The sequence below is a fragment of the Hydra vulgaris genome, chromosome 01 (assembly GCF_038396675.1).
Source record: "Hydra vulgaris chromosome 01, alternate assembly HydraT2T_AEP".
In the NCBI taxonomy this organism is placed as follows: domain Eukaryota; kingdom Metazoa; phylum Cnidaria; class Hydrozoa; order Anthoathecata; family Hydridae; genus Hydra; species Hydra vulgaris.
The window spans coordinates 39,545,249-39,567,500 of NC_088920.1; the positions used below are offsets into that span (position 1 = coordinate 39,545,249).

Consider the following 22,252-nt stretch of genomic DNA (forward strand, 5'->3'; position numbering starts at 1 on the left):
GAAAAAGAACAAAAAACCCTAAAAAGCTAGCACCATCGAATGAAAAGCAAATGACGACAATCTTGACTTGTTGTGAAGCATTCGGTAATTATTTACCTCATCAAATAATTTATAAAGGCAAACATGTTATGAAAGACTGGTGCAAAGGCGGTGCCCAGAATGTTTATTATAACAGTAGTAGTTCAGGCTGGATGAAATCCGAACATTTTTTGTCGTGGTTTAAAACAGTTTTTTTGCCTCACGCAAACAAACTTTCAGGATTTAAAGTTCTAATACTTGATGGCCATGCTTCACATATGAGCTTTATTTAAAAAAATTCTTTATATTGAGCTAGTTAATTTACAATTTAAGTCCTAAACCATCCAGAATTAGGGGTTTTTACGGCATACGAAAAAATAAATAATAATAATTCCGTAAAAACCATTTACGAAAAGAAACTTGCAAAATAAATCATTTCGAAAGAATACTTGCGAAATAGTTCCTAACGGAAGGAGCGTTTCGGAATGTTATATTTGTTATACTTAATTATATGTATTAAATTATTTTAACATTGCTCTACGTCGAATGACATCGTATTTATTTCGGTTATCTGACGTCTTTCCGATGTTGGTTTGACATCGCTTTACGTCGAATGACATCGCATTTACGTCAGTAATCTGACATCTTTCCGATGGTTGGTTTGACATTGCCTAACGTCTAAAGACATTAATTTACGTTGGAATTATGATGTCATTCCGATGTTGGTTTGACATCGATCGACGTCGAATGACATCTATTTACGTCTGTAATCTAGCGTCGTTCCGATTTTGGTTTGACATCGCTCAACGTCGAATGACATCTATTTACTTCGAAACATGTAACATCAAATAAAGCATCTTTTCAGGCAGTAGTTCCTCTAAAAATAACGTTTGTTTATAATAAAGTATGTATTTTTTTTTAGAGGAACGGTGTCATTGGGGTAAAGTGAAACAAGTATGGAGTAAAATGGGATAAGCGATTAATTAACAACATATCAACAAAAACTACAAAAATTTGTAAAATGCGTATCTTCACCAAAATACTTAAGAGGTTTCTACAATTTAATTACATAAATTTGTTTGTTTCAATGAGTTTCTAAATCTTATGGCTAAATTTTTTTTAATCCAATATAGATTTTGATGCCGCCTGGACCCGTCCAAGAACAAATATTTTCAATTTAAAAATGTTTCTACTTATTTTAATTTTTTTTTTTTATATAGACTAAGTAAATAAATAATTAAGTTTTCTTAAATCTATTATTGACGGCAACCGAGACTTTTTTCGCAGAAGTTGCTCTTCTTCATAAATTGAAATAGAACAGTTAACTAATACTTAATTGCCAACGCAACTAAGGCAATGCTAAGGCATCATAACTATAAGTAGTTTAACATATTCCGTATATTAGATTGTTCCCAGCTGAACTCTTACGAACAAAACTTTCGTAATTATGTATAATTGACCGCAATCGAGTCCTCTTTGCAATCTTTCTTTGCAATAGTTTCTCTCCTTAAATTACAGCCAAAACAATTACAAATAATTACAGCATAAATAATAGGTGAATAATCACGAAAATTACAGCCGTTCTTAAATTGCAAGTTTCAGCATCATAATCATAGTTAGTTAATAGTTTCAGAAAAATAGAAGAGGATGATCAGCCAACTCTAATCTCCAACATGCCCCGGACTGCCTGTATAAAAATATTTGGTTTAATTGCCTTTATGGCAATAGGCGACTATTTGACATTAATTCATGCTAATAGGTAGTATTTAAACCAAATTACTCATAAAATAAATCAACGAAATATTTTACATGTAGCAGATCTTATTTACTCATACATAAAAGTTATAATGTTACAATGATCACAACCTAAGATTCAAAACTAAAAAACTGCCACCTAGAGTGCTTACTATGCTTTTTGATTTTATGAGTTTAACATAAGGTTTTTTTTTATTTTTATTTTTATTTATTATTGACTAAGGCGACAGAAATTTGTTAGTGTGATAGTTGCCAATTTGCCTTCAGATCCCAACGACACGAGTAACTTACAAGGAAAAAAAGGTAAAAGTAAATATTTTTATAAAATAACTTAATCGATATAATTACGAATTATTGAAAACTCGTTTTTCAACGCGATACATAATAATCGATAATTTTGAATTTCAACGCAATACATAAAAGTATATAAAAATTAATTAAAATTGAATATAGACACACATTTCACAAGTCTGTGAAATGTGTGTCTATATTCAATTTTAATGTATCAATTCTTATTTACACTAAAATTCATTCTCTAAATTGCTATTTTACAATTTTTTTTTAATCACACTGAAAATTTACGCGAAAACTAAATAAAAACGTATTGGGAAAATATGCAACTTTCAAAATAGATTATATAAACTTAACTATTTTATTGTTTTGGAGTGGTTTACGTATATCAAAGAAGTATGTTGGTTTTGTAAGTATGTAATTTTTATGTACAGTAAATGGCTCATATGGCACGAGCTAATGACCTGCGCAATTTTTAGGCAGCTTTTAAACTCTTTAAGTGCCAACTAGCCTTTAATTAATGTATACATTAAAACTTTTATGCAACGTAGGTTTAACTGTAAAAAAAATATAGTCACGTTTTAAAATATTTTTTCAAATTAATAGTAAGGAACAATATGTGAAAAGTAATTTTGAAAACACTTCTTTTGTGTGTTAAACACAATTTTTAAGACTTTAAGGCTGCCGTGATTAAAATAATTTAATGAATCGTAAAAGATTTCATTGTTAATTACTGTAATAAACAGTGTTTGGCTAAAATAATATTTAAATGATTGAACAAATAAAAGAAATTAAAGTCAAGTTCCAAAGTAAATTGATTTTATTGGTTTCCATATCCTTTAAAAATATAATTGACTTTACATCCCAACTTTGCCTTATCTAGTTTCAATTTTTGAAGTGGTAAGTTTAACGAAGAAGTAAACTCTTGAAAAAGGATTAATTCATAAATAAAACACTTTAAAAAGCTTTTTTTAAGTTCATTACCCAAGTAATTATTAAAAGATGGCTATGTCTATCACATTCTGTAGGTATTTTTTTTTTATAAATATTTTGTTACCTTTGGTAACGAAATTTTTTTTTACTTAATAACTAAAAGCTTTGTTCTACTAAACTAAATTTAAATGTGGCCATACAAGCTAAATTAAAATGTGACATTACCAAAGTATAAGGCACGTGTGTGATGAAAAATATTTGAAAAATAAACTTTTTACTGGAGAGTCAAACATGTTTAAATTCATTTAAACATGTTTGTAATTAAACATACGCGTAAAAGTTTGTAAATTTTTTGTTAATATTATATAAAAATGTTATGTTTTGGTGATGCTAAATAAGGAATAAAAAAATGGAATAAGAATAAATATTAAAAATAACGTAGTTTTCTAGTTTATTCTTAGTTTGACCTTTTCTTTTATAAACAATTTAATAATTTTTTATTATAATTTTTTTGCTCGTTTAATAAGAGTGTAAATATTGACACCAATATATTTAAAATTTTTCTATTTTTGGTAATTTTAGGTTTAATAATGTCTTTATTTATTTAACAGACGTCAACCTAGATCAATAAATGTAAACAAAAATATGAATAAATTGAAATAATGACCAAATTTTATTTTTAAAACAAATATTGGTTTCGTTTATGAAAAATATCAAATTTGTTTGTTTTGTTACTCATGTGTTATTTCCAAAATTCGTATACAAAAGAAATTAGAATATTAGAACTAAAAACAGATGTCAAGGGTGGAAACATGAACTTTTTAAAAATAAAAACCAAAAACCTATGAACGACCTTTTAGAAATATTTTTTGGGTAGAACCTTTAAAATCATTGATAATTACAGATCTCTATTTTTATTTAAATACATGCTTTAGATCATAATTATAAACCTTTTTCTTCGACAGTTATGCAAATTCTTTCATTCAATAGTTTAACATTTTCTTTTTCAGTTAAGCATTTCTTATTTCAACTCCTTTTTTTTTTAATAATTCGGTTATCTAGACGCTCGCTTGACGTCCTCTGAACATCCTCTTTACCGAGATTATTTTGTGCTAATTGTCTATAAAACATTTTTTTTTTATAATTATCTATAAAAAAAAGTAAACTTAACTATTTTAGAATTTAATTAAGAAATTATTTAAGTTTACATTGTTACATTATATTATTTATCAGGCAACCAAAAAAGTTCGTGCGGTTTATCCTAATTACCATTTCTAAGAAATGTATTAAGAAAACTGGTTGTGGTGGGGGGATGATTTTGCATATAAATTAAAGCTTGTTTTTAGGAGAATCAATCAGTGTGTTTCATAAGTTTTATTAGTACGTTTTAAATTTAAAAGTCTTAGGTGGAGTATGGCTGTGTCAGATGCGATAATTTGCGCCTGTTTACTTTATGAGTTTAAACTTGGAACCAAAGCTGCAGAAGCTTGTTGTAAGATATGTGCTGCTTTTGGGGAAGGTACTATTGCAGAACGGACGGGTCAAAAGTGTTTTAAAATTTTTTTTTCTGGAAATGAAAACCTTGAAGATGAACCAAGATCTGGAAGACCATCCATCCTAAACAACGAGGATATCAAGCTGGCAATCGAGCAGGACTCCAGTCAAACATGTCAGGACCTTGCTTTAAGATTTAATGTGAGTGATGAAACTATTCTTTTACATCTGCACCAACTTGAAAACGTTGGAAGTTGAGAAGATGGGTACCTTAAGAGTTGAGTGAAACAAACAAGCTACAGCGCTTAACCATTTGTTCTTCATTGCTTACCCGTCACAATTTAGTGCCATTTTTTGACCGGATGTTGACGAGCGACGAAAAATAGATTATGCACTGCAAAAAACGAACATATCATTGGCTAGCCAGTAACCATCCAGTACAAATGACTACTAAACCAAGCATTCACCAACAAAAGGTTTTACTGTGTGTATCGTAGACTACAGCAGGTATCGTTCACTATGAGTTGCTACCAAGTGGACAAACCATTACTGCTGAGATATACTCAGCCCAATCGGACAGAGTTTTGGTTGCTCTTCACCAAAATAAGCAGCTTTGGCAAACAGAAAAGGTGTTGTATTCTACCAGGATAACGCCAGACCGCACACCGCAAAAATCACGCGGGAAACTCTAGCACGTTTACAATGGGAGATTCTACCTCACCCTCCGTATTCACCAGACCTTGCGCCAAGCGACTATCACCTGTTTTTTGCCCTGGATAATCATATGAGGAATCAACAGTTTCGAAATAGAGAAGATCTCGAAAATGAGTTAATTCAATTTTTTAGCTACAAAACTCAAGACTTATATAAAAATGGAATATACCAGCTTGTTTCACGATGGGGGAAAGTTATTCTTGCTGAAGGAGACTATTTTTCAGAACTAACTTTATTAAAACTGTTTTTATGTGTATTTATTTATGGATCTGCAAAACCGCACGAACTTTTTTGGTTGCCTGATACATTGTTAAACGTTTAATAATTTTTAGCTAAGAGTAATTAACAAGTTTTGACATTCAAAAACGAAACGGCTGTGTTTGTTGATTTTTAAACGTTCATTAATCTTGAATATTTCACTCATCTAATAATTATTAAAAAAATTAATAAGGAAAAGATTGATAACTAAAGATATAAACAACAACTCTGTTTTGACTGTCAGCATATCAAAATAATAATATCAACAAATATCTTTAAAAATTTGAACAGTTTCAGGTTTGAAATATAAAGATAAAAATTTAATTAAATCCTAAAAACATTTTACTCAATTTCCAATTGTCAATTTTTGTTTATAAATTTTAGATTTTTCCATAAGTTTAACATTCATTGATTCAAATGTTTTTCTGGTTGCAAAAGTTTCGTTGTTGCTTTAACATTAAATTTGGTTTTTAGATTGTAACTTAAATTTAACGATGTAACGTATAAGTTACAATTAAGTAAGTTAAACACAACGTTAATTAAAGGTTCTAAAAACCAAAATATTTGGAGTAAAATGTTATTTTTATAATTATTTATTAAGTTATTGCTTAAAACTTGCATAGTTTTAAGCAATAACTTATTAAACCATAGCATCGTTTAAGTACGCTTAGAAACGTTTGTTCTACTTTAAGTTGGAGTAAATCAAAGAAGATTCTTGCGCCATGAAGTTATGTTTGCAACTTGATGAGTATTTTAGCTGTTCAACTAAAAGAGCATATATCTGCATATATAAAAGAGCATATATCTGCATATATAAAAGAGCATATATCTGCATATATAAAAGAGCATATATCTGCATATATAAAAAAGAGTATATAGTAACAGATATATTATTACACATTTAACCTAAATAGCATTACTAACTCATAAAGAGTTTATACTTACTGGTTTACTAGCATATTTATTCACTCGCTTTTTACACTTTATGATTACACTTTATGATTACACTTTATGATTACACTTTTTGATTACACTTTATCATTACACTTTGTGATTACACTATTATTTTTACACTTTGTGTTTTTTTTTTAAAAAGTAAAAATAAATTTTGATATTTTTGGCAAATTTTTCTTGTTTTCTCGTGCTCATTATGCTTTTGATTTTAGCAAACTCTTTATATTTCATTTCAATTATTTAGTTTATATTTTATCTCAGTTATTCAGTTTATATTTTATCTCAATTGTTCAGCTTTTTTTTGTATTTTTTTCTTCTTACTACAATCACTAAACTTATAAATTAAAAGAAAACAAAAAAATAACGACTAAAACAACGTGACTGGCAAAATAAAATTGATCAGCTATAAATTTTGGATGGTTTTTTTTATTAAACATAAAGCAAAAATAATGAATAAAGAGTTTTTTGACAATATTAAGCTTAAATATTTCAAGCAAAATGGGCAAAATGTTAGATTCAATCGTCATAAAATTATACGACCTTTAAACGTGGATGTCAAAAGTGATTTTTTTTTACAATTTTTCCTTTCTTCGCGATGGAAGGGATAAAAAGATGCATGAAATAATAGACTTAGCACCCTTTAATTTGCAAATCGAATCAAATTAATGGAAGTACGGAAAAGATAAGTAGATCAAAGTTTTAAACATTTTATTTCTCTAATAATTCCAATTTAGCGATAATTTAAGTTGTCTAGCTAACGGAAAGAGAAGAGAATCAATCTTTAAGTCTAGAATATCTTCTTCTCTCGTGTTGCTAAAAAGAAAAAAAAGTGTAGTTTAAAGATTTTCTGGAAAGTAAGTGTATTAAATCTGTTCTCTCCAAAAAAGACGTTTTTAAATAACATTCAAAAACGCACCAGCGAAAAATATTTTTAATGTTTTTAAACCGTTCTAAGACGTTTATTATTCATATTTAATCAGGCTTCTTGAGTAATGATTAACTTAATGTTTTTTAGAGTTTACAGACTATTTATTAAAAGCATTCAATAAAGGTATCAAATGATATCAAACAAACTGCGTTTTAAATTATTTTAATTTACATTTATTATATATATATATATATATATATTGAAATTGATGGCGAAGTATTAGGTAAACAACCTGTATTTTGAAATTGATAGCATAATATCAGGTAAACAACTTGTATTTTGAAATTGATGACATAGCATTAGGTAAACAATCTGTATTTTGTGGAGTAGTTGAGGTTACGTTGTAACTATGAAACTACTAATAATTATAAAGCTCTAATTATTTTTGAGAAACCAAAAGTTGAATGATAAACCCTGGCTAATTTCACTAAATCTTTTTTTAATTTTTTTTTTTATGAAGTTTGTTTTTAAAAATGTTAATGAAAAACATTTTATTATATTTAGTTTGGTTAAATAACTTGCAACTGTGTTTATGAAAACATATTTTATGGTTCGTTGCATTTTATTTGTACTTCATCTACATTTTGTAACTTGCAACTAATGTATTTGCTAAAATTTATTTATTTTGGATGCCATGTGGTTTAAATAATTAGATAGATGCCATGTGATTTATATAATTTGGGGAATGTTTACAGTATCGAACGAAATATTTATAGTATTAAAGTCTCATTTTTTTTGTTTCTAATTAATTTTTTAATCTTTCGATTACATCATAGAACTGTCTAGCTGAACTACACTAGCACAAGTAAATGTTTATGATACTAATACCACCTAAATTATTAAAGCTACACACGGACTACATCAATAAATTCCATAAAAATAAAGTGACGATCATAAATGGACCAAATTAAATTTTCTTTTTGAATAGAAAAGAGCTTACATTAAACTCCATTAATTCATTACTTAACAATATAAAAAATAAGCATATTAATTAGTTTTAATGTATTATCATTGATACTTTACATTGCTTTGTTATAGGAAAAATAAAGTGAATAAGTAAAATCAAAAAGTCTGAGCTTTCTTTTTAGAGTTCATCAAGTTGTAGCAAAAACATTATCTTTTTTATCTGTTTTATTCAGTATTTTTGCAAAACACAAACTCTATTTTTATTAACAAAAGTTATTTTTAAAAAACTTTATTCAATTTTAGCTCAAGTAATTTATGAGTTCTTTATACAAAAAAATGGTCAATAAAATTCAAATGTCCAAATTGTCCTGTGACCACATTACTGATTACTCTTCCCCTATGAAGTTTAATGCTACTAAAGTATTAAACATTTATTTTGCTTTGTTTTTAATGCTAACGTAAACAATGTTGCATTTAAACAAGTTTGCAATATATTGAAAAAAAATTTAGCTAATAACCTTTTCAGGAATAGCTTAGCTATTGATTACAAAAATATATATATCAAGAATAAATAGAAGTAAAACAGGGTTGAAATAGAAATATAGGATATAATGAAATATTTATAACAATTTTTCGCTCCTATTTAATTATTGGATAAACATTTTTCAAATATTTTGTATTCAAATTGTAGTAAATTTTTTTTTTAAAAAGAATATTTTTTTTCTAACTGTTAAATTTTTCGCCGCGTGATACTTTTTATTTTATTTTTATTTTGGAAAAATGTGCATAAAACTTTAAACCGAAATTTCACTAATCTTAAAACAGATTCATGTATAGGATCCGTTTCAAGCTCAAGATCCTATTGTAACATTTAACATTCGTCAAACAGACCCTTGCATAACTTTTAACGCCCATCAAACGAATCCTAGTAAAACTTTTAACGCCTCTCAAGAACCAGTAAAATGTTTTGAGTTCACAACTAAAACTTTGAAACAATAACTCAGTAAATGATTTGGCTTTAATAGTTATGTCTAAACTCACTAATTAATCTGAATAAATTCTTCGAATAAACTGTATTATTATCAAATTTATTCTAATATAAAAAATGCCACGAAAAAACTTGCGCGCAAATAAAATTGGATAATTTTGCACCAAAAACAAGCCGCATTTGCTGTGGCCAAAAACTAAGCGGCAAATTTTTACTCAATAAAGCTGCTCTATTATTTAGCATACCAGTAGAAGTTCTTTACAGGCGTCTAATCAAACATCTTAGCCACTGCCTTTTGAATTACACCAACAACATCTAGCATCAGCTTACACCGCATAGCATCAGCTCCAAAGTTATCTCTTAGGTCAACTCGCCTGCAACTAACCTTCAATATTGTTGTAATGCTGGGTATTCAAAGAAAAAATATAAAAAGAAGCTGAAAAACAACTGCAAATAACCCAATTGCTTTCCACAGCTTTGCAACAAACTTTTCAAATTACCACGCAAAAAAAAAAAAAAAAAAAAATGCTTAAGGAAGCATCTCAAAACAACTTTATGATTTTATTTTTCTTACTAATAGTCGTATAATATCATTAGTTTGCAACGTTCCTGACGTAACTTATTCCTTTTATATTTTCCTGGTAAATTCTGATACTTTCAATTATTTCTGGTAATTTTCAAAGAATTAAATTTTACTTATATCTTTATCAAAACATCTTTTGGAATATTTCATGTTCAAGCTTATAACATTAACATAATAGATAGGAAAATTAACACAGCAAATAAAATAAAACACAGTATGTTAACATAAAATACAAGTGGTTAACATAAAACACGATAAACATTAGAAGTTGATGGAACAACAAACATTTACAAAAAGATACTGTTAAATCAATGTTTATGGGTTTTTACAAAGAAATCATTTGATTTCTCATAATAATTAGTCTGACGATTGACGAATTTATTAAGATCTCATAAGAATAAATCTGACGATTGACGAATTTATTAAGCGCTTTTCAAATATTGCCTCATTATACTATTTTTATAAAGTTTAAGCTCGAGTTTCAATTGAAAACGCTGGTTTAAGTATTGGAGCGATCAGAACAAAAACCTTTTAAACTTTCTTAATTTAAAAGAAAAAATGTTGAATTGTAAAAAAAACTTTTTTCATTAATTGAATTTATTATTATTATAGAATTCTTGGTTCTGAGGAGAGAAGAAGTTCAAAGCCAGACCTCTAGTTACTGTGCCATGGCTGCTGTTAAACCCTATTTTTATTGCCTACATTTTAATATAGAAAAGAAAAAGCCTTTTCTTATTCCCAACATTTTAATTTAAGAAGGAAAAACCCTTTTTTTTTTACATTTTAATTTAGGAATGAAAGACCCTTTTTTTATTTCCTACATTCTAATTTAGGAAAAAAAAAGCCGTTTCTTATTTCCTACATTTTAATTTAGGAAACAAAAAACCTTTTTTTTTCTTACTTTTTAATTTAGGAATGAAAGACCATTTTATTGCCTACATTTTAATTTAGGGAAAAAAAACCCTTTTTTATTCCCTACATTTTAATTTAGGAAAGAAAAAACCTTTTTTTCTTGCATTTTGATTTAGGAAAGAAAAATCTTTTTTTTTTTTATTCCCAACATTTCAATTTAGGAAAGAAAAACCCGTTTTTTATTCCGCACAATGTAATGTAGGGAAGAAAAATGGGTTTTACATCTAAAAATTAATCCCGACTGATTTCAAGCATATAAATGGTATACTATAATACATAAAAATAACATGAGTTACCTGTTTGAATTTATTATATCTGTTGGTATTGTATAAAATCTGTTTGAATTTTATTATATATGTTTGAATTATACGGACTGTTGGAATTTTATTATGTATTATGTTGAAATTTGAATGAAATTTTTTTCTAAATTTTATTTAGACTATTTTCCTATTTTTCTTCTATGTCAACTAAAATTAAAGCAATGCAACCTAGTGGCGCCATTATCCAATCAAGAAGAAATTTGCAAATTAATAACTTATATACAACCAATTATTCATGAAGGGTGCGACATAATTATGGTTGAAAACAGTTATTGTTTTGGTTCATGCAAATCAATAACAAGTATTTCAACAGACATAAATATAAACCCATCAAATTTTTAATTGCAAATTGCAAAACCCATCAAATTTTTAATTGCAAATCAATAACAAGTATTTCAACAGACATAAATATAAACCTATCAAATTTTTCATATTATTGTTATGCAGAAACTCAAAACGAAAAATTCCAATTGAACTGCAACTCTCGGAAAAAAAAAAATGTAACAAAAATAATCGCTGTTGTAAAATCGTGTAAATGCGAAGCTCGAATTTTGTAACTTATCTATTAGTAACAAACTTGTAACTACTCTGTTAATAGAGAATAAACATCTAAGAAGTTTTTTCAGCAACTGAAAATTACGATTATTTAATCATTAACACCTATAATTATACAAATATAAAAATGATTGTACTCATTTTGTCACTTGATTTTAACCAATAGAATTTTATTTTAACTTATTATTAGTTTACAAGAATTAAAACTTTCAACAACATCATCCAATCATTGCTGAGCTAATAACATCATCCTGCTATGGAAAAGCAATTTTTTAATTGTGATTTTGTACTCTGCAACTTTTTTAGAGTCATGGCAATTTTATATAAAATATTTCACAATGCATTTTCAGAAAATTACCTTTTATATAATTATTCATAAATATTTGAAGCACATTTTATATTTGGAAATATTTAGCTGCTTGTTTTATATATAATACATTTAGAGTTTTTTAATGCACATTTATCTTAACCAATGTCGGAAGGGGGAAAAATACTGAAGCAGGCTGTTTAACTAAAAAGCTGAATATCTGGTCCAGGCCTAAACTTCCTTAGATTTTTTGTTTTCAAACGATATTTTTTTACTGCGTAAAACCTAATCATTTCTTTTGTTTTCTTAACAAATGTTTTTAATATAACATTTTGTATGAATGGAATACTTTTAGTTTTACTAAGAAAATTTACTTCGAAACTTATAGTTTTGCTACAAAGTTTATAGTTTTTCTACCAAAAAAGTTTGCGTCTGATTAAAACGTAAAACTTACAACTTTTAACTTGTAATGGGTTAAAACGTTAAACGTTAGATGTAGTAAAAGTCTTTACATTTTTAAAAGAAAAAATTGATTACTGTTTATGTATTGTGCAAGCTTGGCTTTAACAAAATGTTTTCTGACAAAATATTTTTGACAAAATGTTTTCTTTGAACTAAAAACAATATACAAGTAGACCACAAACATTCACCGATGCTAAAGTTGAGACCATAATATTGATTAACAAAATGATTGAACGTTCTTTGAATAGAAAGGATGATTAAGGAAACGTTGTACCTTCTCGTTTGATGTCATGTTATGATCTTGTGGCGGATGAAGCCATATATCATATTTCGTGTATGAACCACTTCAGGCTTAAAACTAAAAGTGATAACCAACGCGGACGCCAATTAGATCTCACTATTTTTGAGAATTTTGAAAAACTCTGTTTTTGGTTAGAGAAAGGAAATGACTGCAAACTTTATGCCCTATCAGATGTGCACATTAACATGAAAGAACGTAGTAATCATTATACGTATTACTTAACGAAATCTTTAATACGAAAATTACTTGAACATTATGGTGATCATATTTTTTTGGAGAACTCTCTGGTCAATCTAACTTAGTTTGTCTCAGAGATATGGCTTCTTTGATTATATCGAAATTTCAAAAAAAGTAAGATCAGATTAAAAATGATATTATTGCTACCGCTACAAATATAATTAAGAGCGAAATCAGAAAAATGAATGTAAATAAATCTGTATATCCGTCACTGGAGGATCTGGGTGATATTGAATATGGACTCAAATGGGTTCCAAAGAGTTTACAGCTATTTCTAAGCCACTTTATTTCTTTAAAGCTTTGAAAAATTAGTTTAGGACAATGGGTTGCTCAAGATTGGTATTATAGAGTATCCTCCTCCGGCTAATTGCCATATAGAGGCCGCATTACTAAGGCCCGCAAAGACAAGTTTAGCTCTTTAAGGAGCGTGATAACCCGCTTTACGGACCAAGAATAAAGTAATTTTTGGGAAGAACGAAGATATAATTGTGAAAGACAGAAGAAATCGAGTTAGAGGAAGCGAAAGCATAGAGAAAGCGGAAAGAAATTGCACACGATGTTACAAGGTGCAATCAGGGTCGGACTGGCAAAGATGTTGGGGGGTATTACCCTCCAGGCTTCTGCTATGTCTGAAGGTCATGGGTATCTCTATAAATCAAGATACACAAACGAAACACACAAAAATACAAATTAATAATAACTAATTATTTTTAATATGCACCAATTTTAAGGGTTTTTTATTTAACTTATTTTTGCTACCATAAGGGCCCCATCTATGTCTCCCCCTGGCCTCTGAGTGCCAGTCCAACCCTGGGTGCAGTATATACTGTTAATTAGATTACCTAATTAATGTATGCGGAAAAACACAAATAGAACAGTTAGTTTTTTTGTGTTTTTTTCTGTAAATTGCTCAAAATTTGTGACCAAGATCTATGACCAACCACTTGAAATTGGCGTAGATTATTAAATATAAGTTTCAAACCAATAAAAGAAATTGTATCCAAAGTATTTTATGCGCCCGAAATGAATCTTGATCTTATTTGTTATGTTGCATGGTTTTTTTAGTTCAAAAAATATTCCTAACCCAAACTGGTCAGGTTATATGATACCATCAACAATATATTATGAAAAAACATCGATCAACTTTTTATTTATTTTCATCAATCAAATTTTTATTTGATTTTATCGATCAAATTTTTTTAATTTTAAATTAAAAACTTTTTTTCTATAATTTTTACAAATCTTTACAAAAATTGACTTGAATTCTTCGGATGAAACATACATACATTCTACACTGTTGTTCATTATTGAAGCCAATAAATTTATAATTACTCCCTGCGTTTCGTTTGATGACAACCCTTTATGGCAGAAAGCACAGAGTGTTATAAAAGATTAGAACCTCAATATAGTATGTCGACTAGGAGGATTTCCAGGTTATACTTGCAAGAAATGCAATATCTTTCAGAAACAAACCCGTGGTTACACTAACAACTTTTAGATGATTGTCACACAGTGCGCCGATCTGCAAGGTATTGGGCTGACTTATATTCTGATCTTGTAATTGAGAAGACCCTAATGCGTTCTTTAAAATGCTATGGCGGTTTAACAAGGGGTAGAGGATTTGAAGAAAATGTACGCAATCTATGGACAATAAGTACAATACTGCTCAAAAATTTAGCACTCAATAGATTTAAGTTTCATTTTTCTTCTTTTAATTGAATTTTTAGGCGGTAAACTTTGTATGCCTTTTCTATTTTTTTTATTTACCGTTAATTAAAACAAACTTTATAAAAAAAAAAAAAACGCTGCGTTACTTTAACCATCTATTTTTAACTTAATCAATCGAATCACGCCGATATTTAAGTCCGGAGATAACTCAAATATAACTAATTATAGGCCAATATCTTTTTTACCTTGTTTTTCAAAATTACTTAAGAGAATAATGTTCAATAGACTTTTTAATCACTTATCAGAAAACGACATGCTGTATTCAAAACAATTTGGTTTCAAAAAAAAAAATTCAACGGAGCATGCAGTGATGGAACTAGTAAGTCAAATATCAAGTGCATTCAGTAGTAACTACTTTACCTTAGGAGTTTTCATTGATCTGTCAAAAGCTTTCAATACCGTTAATCATAATATACTAATAAAATAACTTAAACACTATGGTGTAATAATTTATAGTTTATGAACAAAAACAAACATTTCCGACTGCCGTAACTTGTGGGGTTCCTCAGGACTCCATTTTAGGACCACTGTTGTTTCAAGTGTATATTAATGATTTAAATTTAGCAACAGACCTATTAAATTGTATTCTTTTTGCAGACGACTCCAATCTTTTTTATTTCCACAGTGATATTAATACACTATTTGAAACGTGGATAAAACCAAATTTATTGTGTTCCATAAAGTTATTAAATCAAAAAATATTCCCATCAAATTGCCTAATCTAATAATCAATAACACTAACATTAAAAGAGAAAACTCAGTAAACTTTCTAGGCGTAATCTTAGATGAACATTTACGTTGAAGTTTACATATAAGAAGTATTAAAAATAAAATATGAAAAAATTTAGCAATGATATATTGGGCTAAACCATTTTTAAACAGTAGTTCTTTAAAAAGTTTATATTTCTCTTTTATTCATTGTTATTTAATTTATTGCAATATTGCATGGGCAAGTACAAGCCATACAAAATTAAAAAAATTGTACTGTAAACAAAAATACGCGTGCAGAATAATTTTTGAAGCTAATAGAACTCTACCTTGTGAGCCTCTTCTGCGTGTATTTGGAGCATTAAATATATATAAAATCAACTTACACCAAGTTTTAATGTTCATGTACAAAATAAATATAGGATTTTCTCCTAAAATATTTTAATCCTATTTTGACAAAATAGTTCATAAATATCCAACAAAATTTTCAAGTAACAACTTTGTTGTCCCAAAATATAATTCAAAACTAACTTCATATTCAGTTCTTTATCGTGGACCTTACTTATGGAAAATGTTTCCCAAAATTGTAAATACACGTAAAACTAGTTTAAAGCAGTTTAAAAATGAATCAAAACATAAAATAAAAATGAATCAAGGCATTCTTACGTATGGATTTTAATTAAAACTCAAATACAAAAAAATAATTAATACAAAAATTATGTCACTAAGTGTATCAACATTTTTTTATTTTATTATTATCTTAATTATGGTATTACCTCTATGACGTTTGCTAATTTATTTACGTTATTTCTATGAAGTAGATTAATTTATTTATGTTTTTATGGTGTATATTAATTTATTTACTTTTATTTTTAAATCTTACTTTAAATTTTTAAGTTTTAAGCAAATGATAATATCTTATTTATTTTTTCTAATTCACTTGATCTTACTCTTTCCTTAAATTTTTATTCTTTAAGTTTTTCTTTAAAGAACAACGAATTGTTATCTATTTTACTTTTATATTTAATTTTTTTTTTAATAAATAGTTTGTTAACTATAAATATTTAAATATTACGGTTTTTGTAAATACAAGAGAATAGGGCTCGGTGATAAGGCTAAATTAGTCTTCTTCTTGCCCCTACTTATTTTTATTTATGTGCTTCGAAACTATATATTATTTAACGGCAAAAAAACAACAAAAAAACGACTTAAACAGAGACCGCTAATTAAAGCGGTGTAAAAAAGCTACTCATTAGTTTAGCACACTTGCACCCTTATTGTTTTTTGACTGCCGCTTTTTACTTTTAGACGTCAAATTTTTACTAAAAAGTAAATTTAACTATCCTTTTTTACATAATAACTGAACAAAAGATATACAAAGTATGTGTTACCTCATTTGAAATAAACTTGGTATTTTTCGCTTAAATTTTGTCCATAATTTGACCAACAAGATGGGAAAAAAATCAATTAGCTCTGAAATAAAACAGCGTATTGTAGGACTACATCTTGGTGGTTTCAACAGATCTGAAATAGCTCGAACTCTTGAGTCTGTATCTCGTTCATGTGTACTCAGAACAATTCAGAAATTTGAAAGAAACTGGTACTACTGCAGACAAAAACCGATCTGGACGACCAAAAATAACCGATGTATAATACTATCTATAGAGTAGCAAGAAAAAACCCTAAATACTCAGTCAATTCACAATTCAAACTCAGTCAGATTGCACAAGAAATAAACTTGGCTCTAAAAAATCATATCTTAAGACAAACTGTATAGAAGGTTGATTGATCGAAAACTTTGTGAAAAATGATGAACTAAGAAAAATAATATTTAGTGACAAATCCAACTTTACAGTTATTAACCGAAAGAATAGAGTGATTATCCGAAGACACTATAATGAGATGTTTCATAGTCGCTTCATTATGCCGCGACTACAAGGTGGTGGAGGTTTGGTAGGCATATGGGGTTGCATCACTCAAGACGACCCATGTCTCTGCTACTTATACGATGGTCGTATGGATCAACATAAATATATCAAAACGCTTAAAAATCATTTAATCCCGACTAGAGATATCTTTTCTTGCAATGAGTCGGAGTGGCAGTTTCAACTAGTCAACGCTCCTTGTCACAAGGCAAAAACGGTGACTATTTGGTTTCAAGAAAACAAAATTAAGGTACTTCAGTGGCCAGCTAGATCACCTGACTTTAATCCAATTGAAAATGTATGGGCTGTACTGGACCGCAAACTCACTAAAGCTCCCGTAACATCAGTTGAACATCTTAGGGAAAGATTGAAAGAGTCGTTCGACAGCTTATCAACTGATTAATGCCGAAAACTTTGTGATTCGATTAAAAGAAGATGTGAACTACACTCTTAAGCCGAATGGTTCTTCAAAGAACCTTTAAGGGTTTTTCGCGTTGACGCTGGTGGAGCACCCGTAGAGGTTCTTTAAAGAACCCTTTGAAAAGGTTCTTCGGAAGAACCTTAAAGTAAGGTTCTTTAAAGAACCTTTAAGGGTTCTTCGCATTGACGCTGGTGGAGCACTCGCAGAGGTTCTTCAAAGAACCCTTTGAAAGGGTTATTTGGAAGAACCTTAAAATAAGGTTCTTTAAAGAAGCCGTTATAGTTCTTCATCCAACCGTTCGATATTTTTGCATTGTTGCTAACGTTGTACGGATACTTTTTAGACTTCTTGAACATTTTTTATTATTAAACATCAATATGATATATAATTATTTAATAGACTTTTAATATTTAATTATAATTATTTAAGATATTTAAGCTAGTTGCTTAACGCCAAAATTAAAATGTAAACAATGACTTTCCTAAATATTTAACATATATTTCAATATATGGCAATAAAGAAAAAAAAACTACTTTTTTAAATATAATATTTTCAAACAATTAACAAAAATAAATTTTATTTTACAATCCAATTTGACTTGGTCTTCAATTGTAAAAAAAATAAAATTGTTTTCTAGTGTTAAATCCATTGTCCAATATATAAATGTTTTTTAGATGTACAAATAAACGCGAGATTTCTGTTGTCGCATTCGATCGAAGAATTATCTAAAATTTAATAATGATATATATATATATGTATATATATGTGTGTGTGTATATATATGTGTCTGTGTATATATATATATATATATATATATATATATATATATATATATATATATATATATATATATATATAATGTTCATGTTGTTTCACATGTTCATGCTGTTTCTAATCTCCATACTACTATAATATGGAGATTTGAAATATATAAATATATACATAATATACTATTTTACCTGTTTTTGTTAATATTGAAGCAATAATTAAGTTATGAATGAAGCAATAACATTTAATATCAAACAACTTTTTTTATATTTTATAAATTTCGACATTGCCACATACAGTCTATTGCGTCCATTTCCATATAAAGCTTTTCGTTTGATGCAGTTCTTTATCAAGATATTTACTAAATCTCATTGTATCATTTCATTTCTTTAATATTTTAATATGTAAAATAATTATAGTTAAGAATATAATTTTAAAAAAATTAGAGGTTAACTTTTTGTAGTCTTGTGGACTTCATATATGAAGTATATATATAACAGAATACAAATTATTTTGGAAATATTAATTAGAAACTCACAATAGCATGGTAAGGCAGCAAATTTAAACTAGGAAATGCTTTCCTTCAATAATTGTTTATATATTACTTACTATTACAACAAATGTTTAATTTGCTATTTATACTATTTTAAATAATTGTTTTATTCAACAAATAATAATCATTTAAAAAATATTATTTCGAATTGACTCTCTTAAGATTATTATTCCAGTTTCCCTTTTACTGTGCTTTTATTAAATAACAAAATATTCAAATAAAAAACATAACAGAAAAAAATATTTAAAACACAAATTTCTAAGAGTAATATAGGTGTAGCCATCTTGTAGTATATATGTATCAAGCAGTTGATAGTCACAAACTTCATTTGGTAAACATATTGACAAAGTTTCATCTTCTTTAACTCTGAACGCATGCATATGTGGATTATATTTGTCACAAACTAGCAGCTTACCACAAAATACCCAGAGTTGTCGAAATTGAATAATGTGAAATATCTTGAAAAACAAAGGAATTTCTTCAGTGTGTAATAAAAAAAAAAAAAATGTATCGTGCAAATGAAACTGAATCCCATTTATATTAATAGCATTACATTTCCAAAGAGTTTCTTTTTTATCAAAAACATCATTGACAAAAAAAGACATTAATTTCTCCTGAATACAAGTTGACAAACTATCAAAAGTAATTGAACACAGATTAGAACTTTTATAATTTTCTTTAAAGAAGTCAGAGGATGTCATTTCCCAACACTGTCGTAGCTGATGTCGTTTTGCAAGCGAGTAGCTTATGTTTTTGAAATTTCTAATAACAGAAGCCAACTTTTTGAAATACAAGTGTTTTGCTTCAAAACGCATACACCATAAATACCGCAAAGGTCCATATTCATTGATTAGACGAGCATAATGAAGCATGAAATGAAATTTAGGTGTTAAATTATTGGGAAACAGTTCAATGAAATTCTGCAAAAAGTGCTCTACTAAAAATTGAAGGTTTGGCAATACAGTTTTGGAAATTTTTGGAGCAAATATGTAATCTGCAATATCTCGAAGCTGTAAATATAGCAACCAATACATATTGGATGTTGGTATGCGATTGCCAATTATAAACGGCAGTAAACGAAACATACAAAACTTTTGTGACGCAGAACCAACAAAGTTGATAGAAGTACCATTACGTGCAACAAATGGTACCGGCTTGTTTTTTTTGTCATTTCTACCAATTTCAAAAATATTAAGTTCCGTATTAATCTGTTCCACTGTAATAAGGTGTTGCTCTTTAAACTTTATTAAAATTAAGCTTATTAATTGTGGTATGATACCTTCTAACACATCGTGCATAATGTTTGGTGGGAAAGACTGTGTAACATTAAAGTATGATAGATCGAGTAAAGGACAGCATTTTTCAACTCCATACATACTTGAAGAAATAAGACCTTGACCAGAAATCGCAGCCAAGTGATAATGGTGCATTTCATCAGTTCGAATTCTCGTATCGCATTCAGTCATAACTCTATTTTTGTCATCGTAAGAAGTCATACACTGACGACAAAAACGCCCTGAATTAAAAACGCGACGAAAACCAGCAAGCGCATGAGCAGAAAGATTATCAGCAGATATAGTTGCAATACCTCCAAATAATCGAATCTGCTTACCATCGACTGTGGCTAAAATACCTTCATTTTGCAATGTCAGCAAATCCTGAATTAACGGTCTTAAAACTTGCTTGTAAGTTTTATATTTCTTAATGAACTTTTCTTTTACAAGAATACAAAAGTTTATATTTTGAAGCTGTGAAATATGTTGTTCTTCAATGTACCCTAAGAAAAAGTAAAAAGCCGAGAGTTTATGTACTGTACGATGGGCACCTATAGGATTACACACCTCAAACTCATCACAATATAAATGAATTCTTAATGCATCTTTAATGTCATCTTTAAAAACATCATGTTTTTTAAAAGTTAAACCATCCGAATATGAGCATAACAAATTTGTTTTATTAGACTCATCTTTTTCAAGTTTTCGTTTGATTGAATTCCAGATAAACTCATTTTCAACTAACTTTTTTAGCAATGGTAAAATTGGTATATACTGAAAAGTTTCACTTTTTGATGCTGTTAAGTTATCTTGATATAAATTGTCTATTATGCTGTGCAATTTTATTTCTACTGGCAAAATAAGACCTAAATGAGACTTGCTAAATGAAATAATTTTTTTGCTAGAATTAACTTTAGATAAAACTGTATCCAAAAGCAAATCACAATTTAAAAGTTCATAAAATCACTACTATACATAAATTTGTTGCCAAGTTGCTGCTTTATAAGATTGGAAAAACAATTGTTAAAATATGTCAGCAAAGATTGAACTTCATTGGCTACATTAATTTGCACAACAGATGGTATCGAATGCCTTTCTGCTATTGATACTATTAACATTGCAAAATGTTGCTGTATATTACTAAGCAGATTGTCTAGTGGAGACATAGAAGTGCAATCTAAATTAGAATGAAAATATCTAGTAGCTTGATTGTTACGGTCAGTGATATTATCAAACTCTTCAATTGTGTTATCAAAAGTGAATAAATTTTGTTCAACTGGTAATATTGTTTCACAGTTAATATTTTTAGACTCATCGATTTGAGCCGCATTGTAAAAGAAACTATGCTTCCTGCGCATATTTGACGTAAACTTTTGACAGAAGGGTATTTAGCAGGACAACCATCAATATTGCACATTTGTAAAAAACCCACCGTATGTTCATGCATAATATACAAATGTTGTAAATACTTGTTAAGCGAATTTTTCTGTGCACCACATGTACAACAAGTAAAACATAAGATATCATTACTTGCAGCCATTTGAAATAATAAATTAGTTGCTAAATAAAAATATATTTTTTACAAGTTTACTGAAAAAATCATGCATTTTTTAGAGTTACATAAAAAAAACAACTAGGTTTACTAAAGAGCAAAGGTTACCAAAAAAAAAAATTATTAACTTAAAATTGCCAATCAGTTAACTTAAATTATTAGTAAAATATATGCTATACTTATAAATACCTATGTTATAGGCTATTCCTATATTATATATTATATTTTAGGCATAAACAAAACTTGGACACGCTGAAGAACCACACAATTCGAATAAAACAGATGTGGGCTGCCAACCCCTTGGCTATACTATAGACTTATATACTACACACCTATACTATAGGCTATACTAGTCTACACTACCAGGCTAACTATCCTACAGTATAAGCTACAACCATTTATATGTA

The 22,252-nt window shown here is 28.3% G+C and overlaps 1 protein-coding gene and 1 long non-coding RNA gene across 2 annotated transcripts; both read right to left on the reverse strand.

Annotated features, from left to right (window-relative positions):
- Positions 1-18,324: 18,324 nt before the first annotated feature.
- On the reverse strand, positions 18,325-18,871 carry LOC136074878 (uncharacterized). The gene is made up of 2 exons (XR_010635525.1): positions 18,658-18,871; positions 18,325-18,423 (listed from the first exon to the last, which is right to left on the reverse strand). It is a non-coding gene; the product is annotated as an uncharacterized LOC136074878 (long non-coding RNA).
- Positions 18,872-19,216: 345 nt separating this feature from the next.
- LOC136074392 (uncharacterized) lies at positions 19,217-21,651 on the reverse strand. Its single transcript, XM_065786706.1, has 2 exons — positions 21,312-21,651; positions 19,217-21,216 (listed from the first exon to the last, which is right to left on the reverse strand). The coding sequence occupies exons 1-2, from the start codon at positions 21,649-21,651 to the stop codon at positions 19,217-19,219; spliced, it is 2,340 nt and encodes a 779-aa protein (XP_065642778.1).
- Positions 21,652-22,252: the final 601 nt, after the last annotated feature.

Coding starts and splice junctions, on each gene's coding strand:
- LOC136074392 (XM_065786706.1), bottom strand. CDS start 21,651: ATGCGCAGGAAGCATAGTTTCTTTTACAATGCGGCTCAAATCGATGAG. Junction 21,217..21,311: donor GCTGACATATTTTAACAATT/GTTTTTCCAATC, acceptor TTTTGGATACAG/TTTTATCTAAAGTTAATTCT.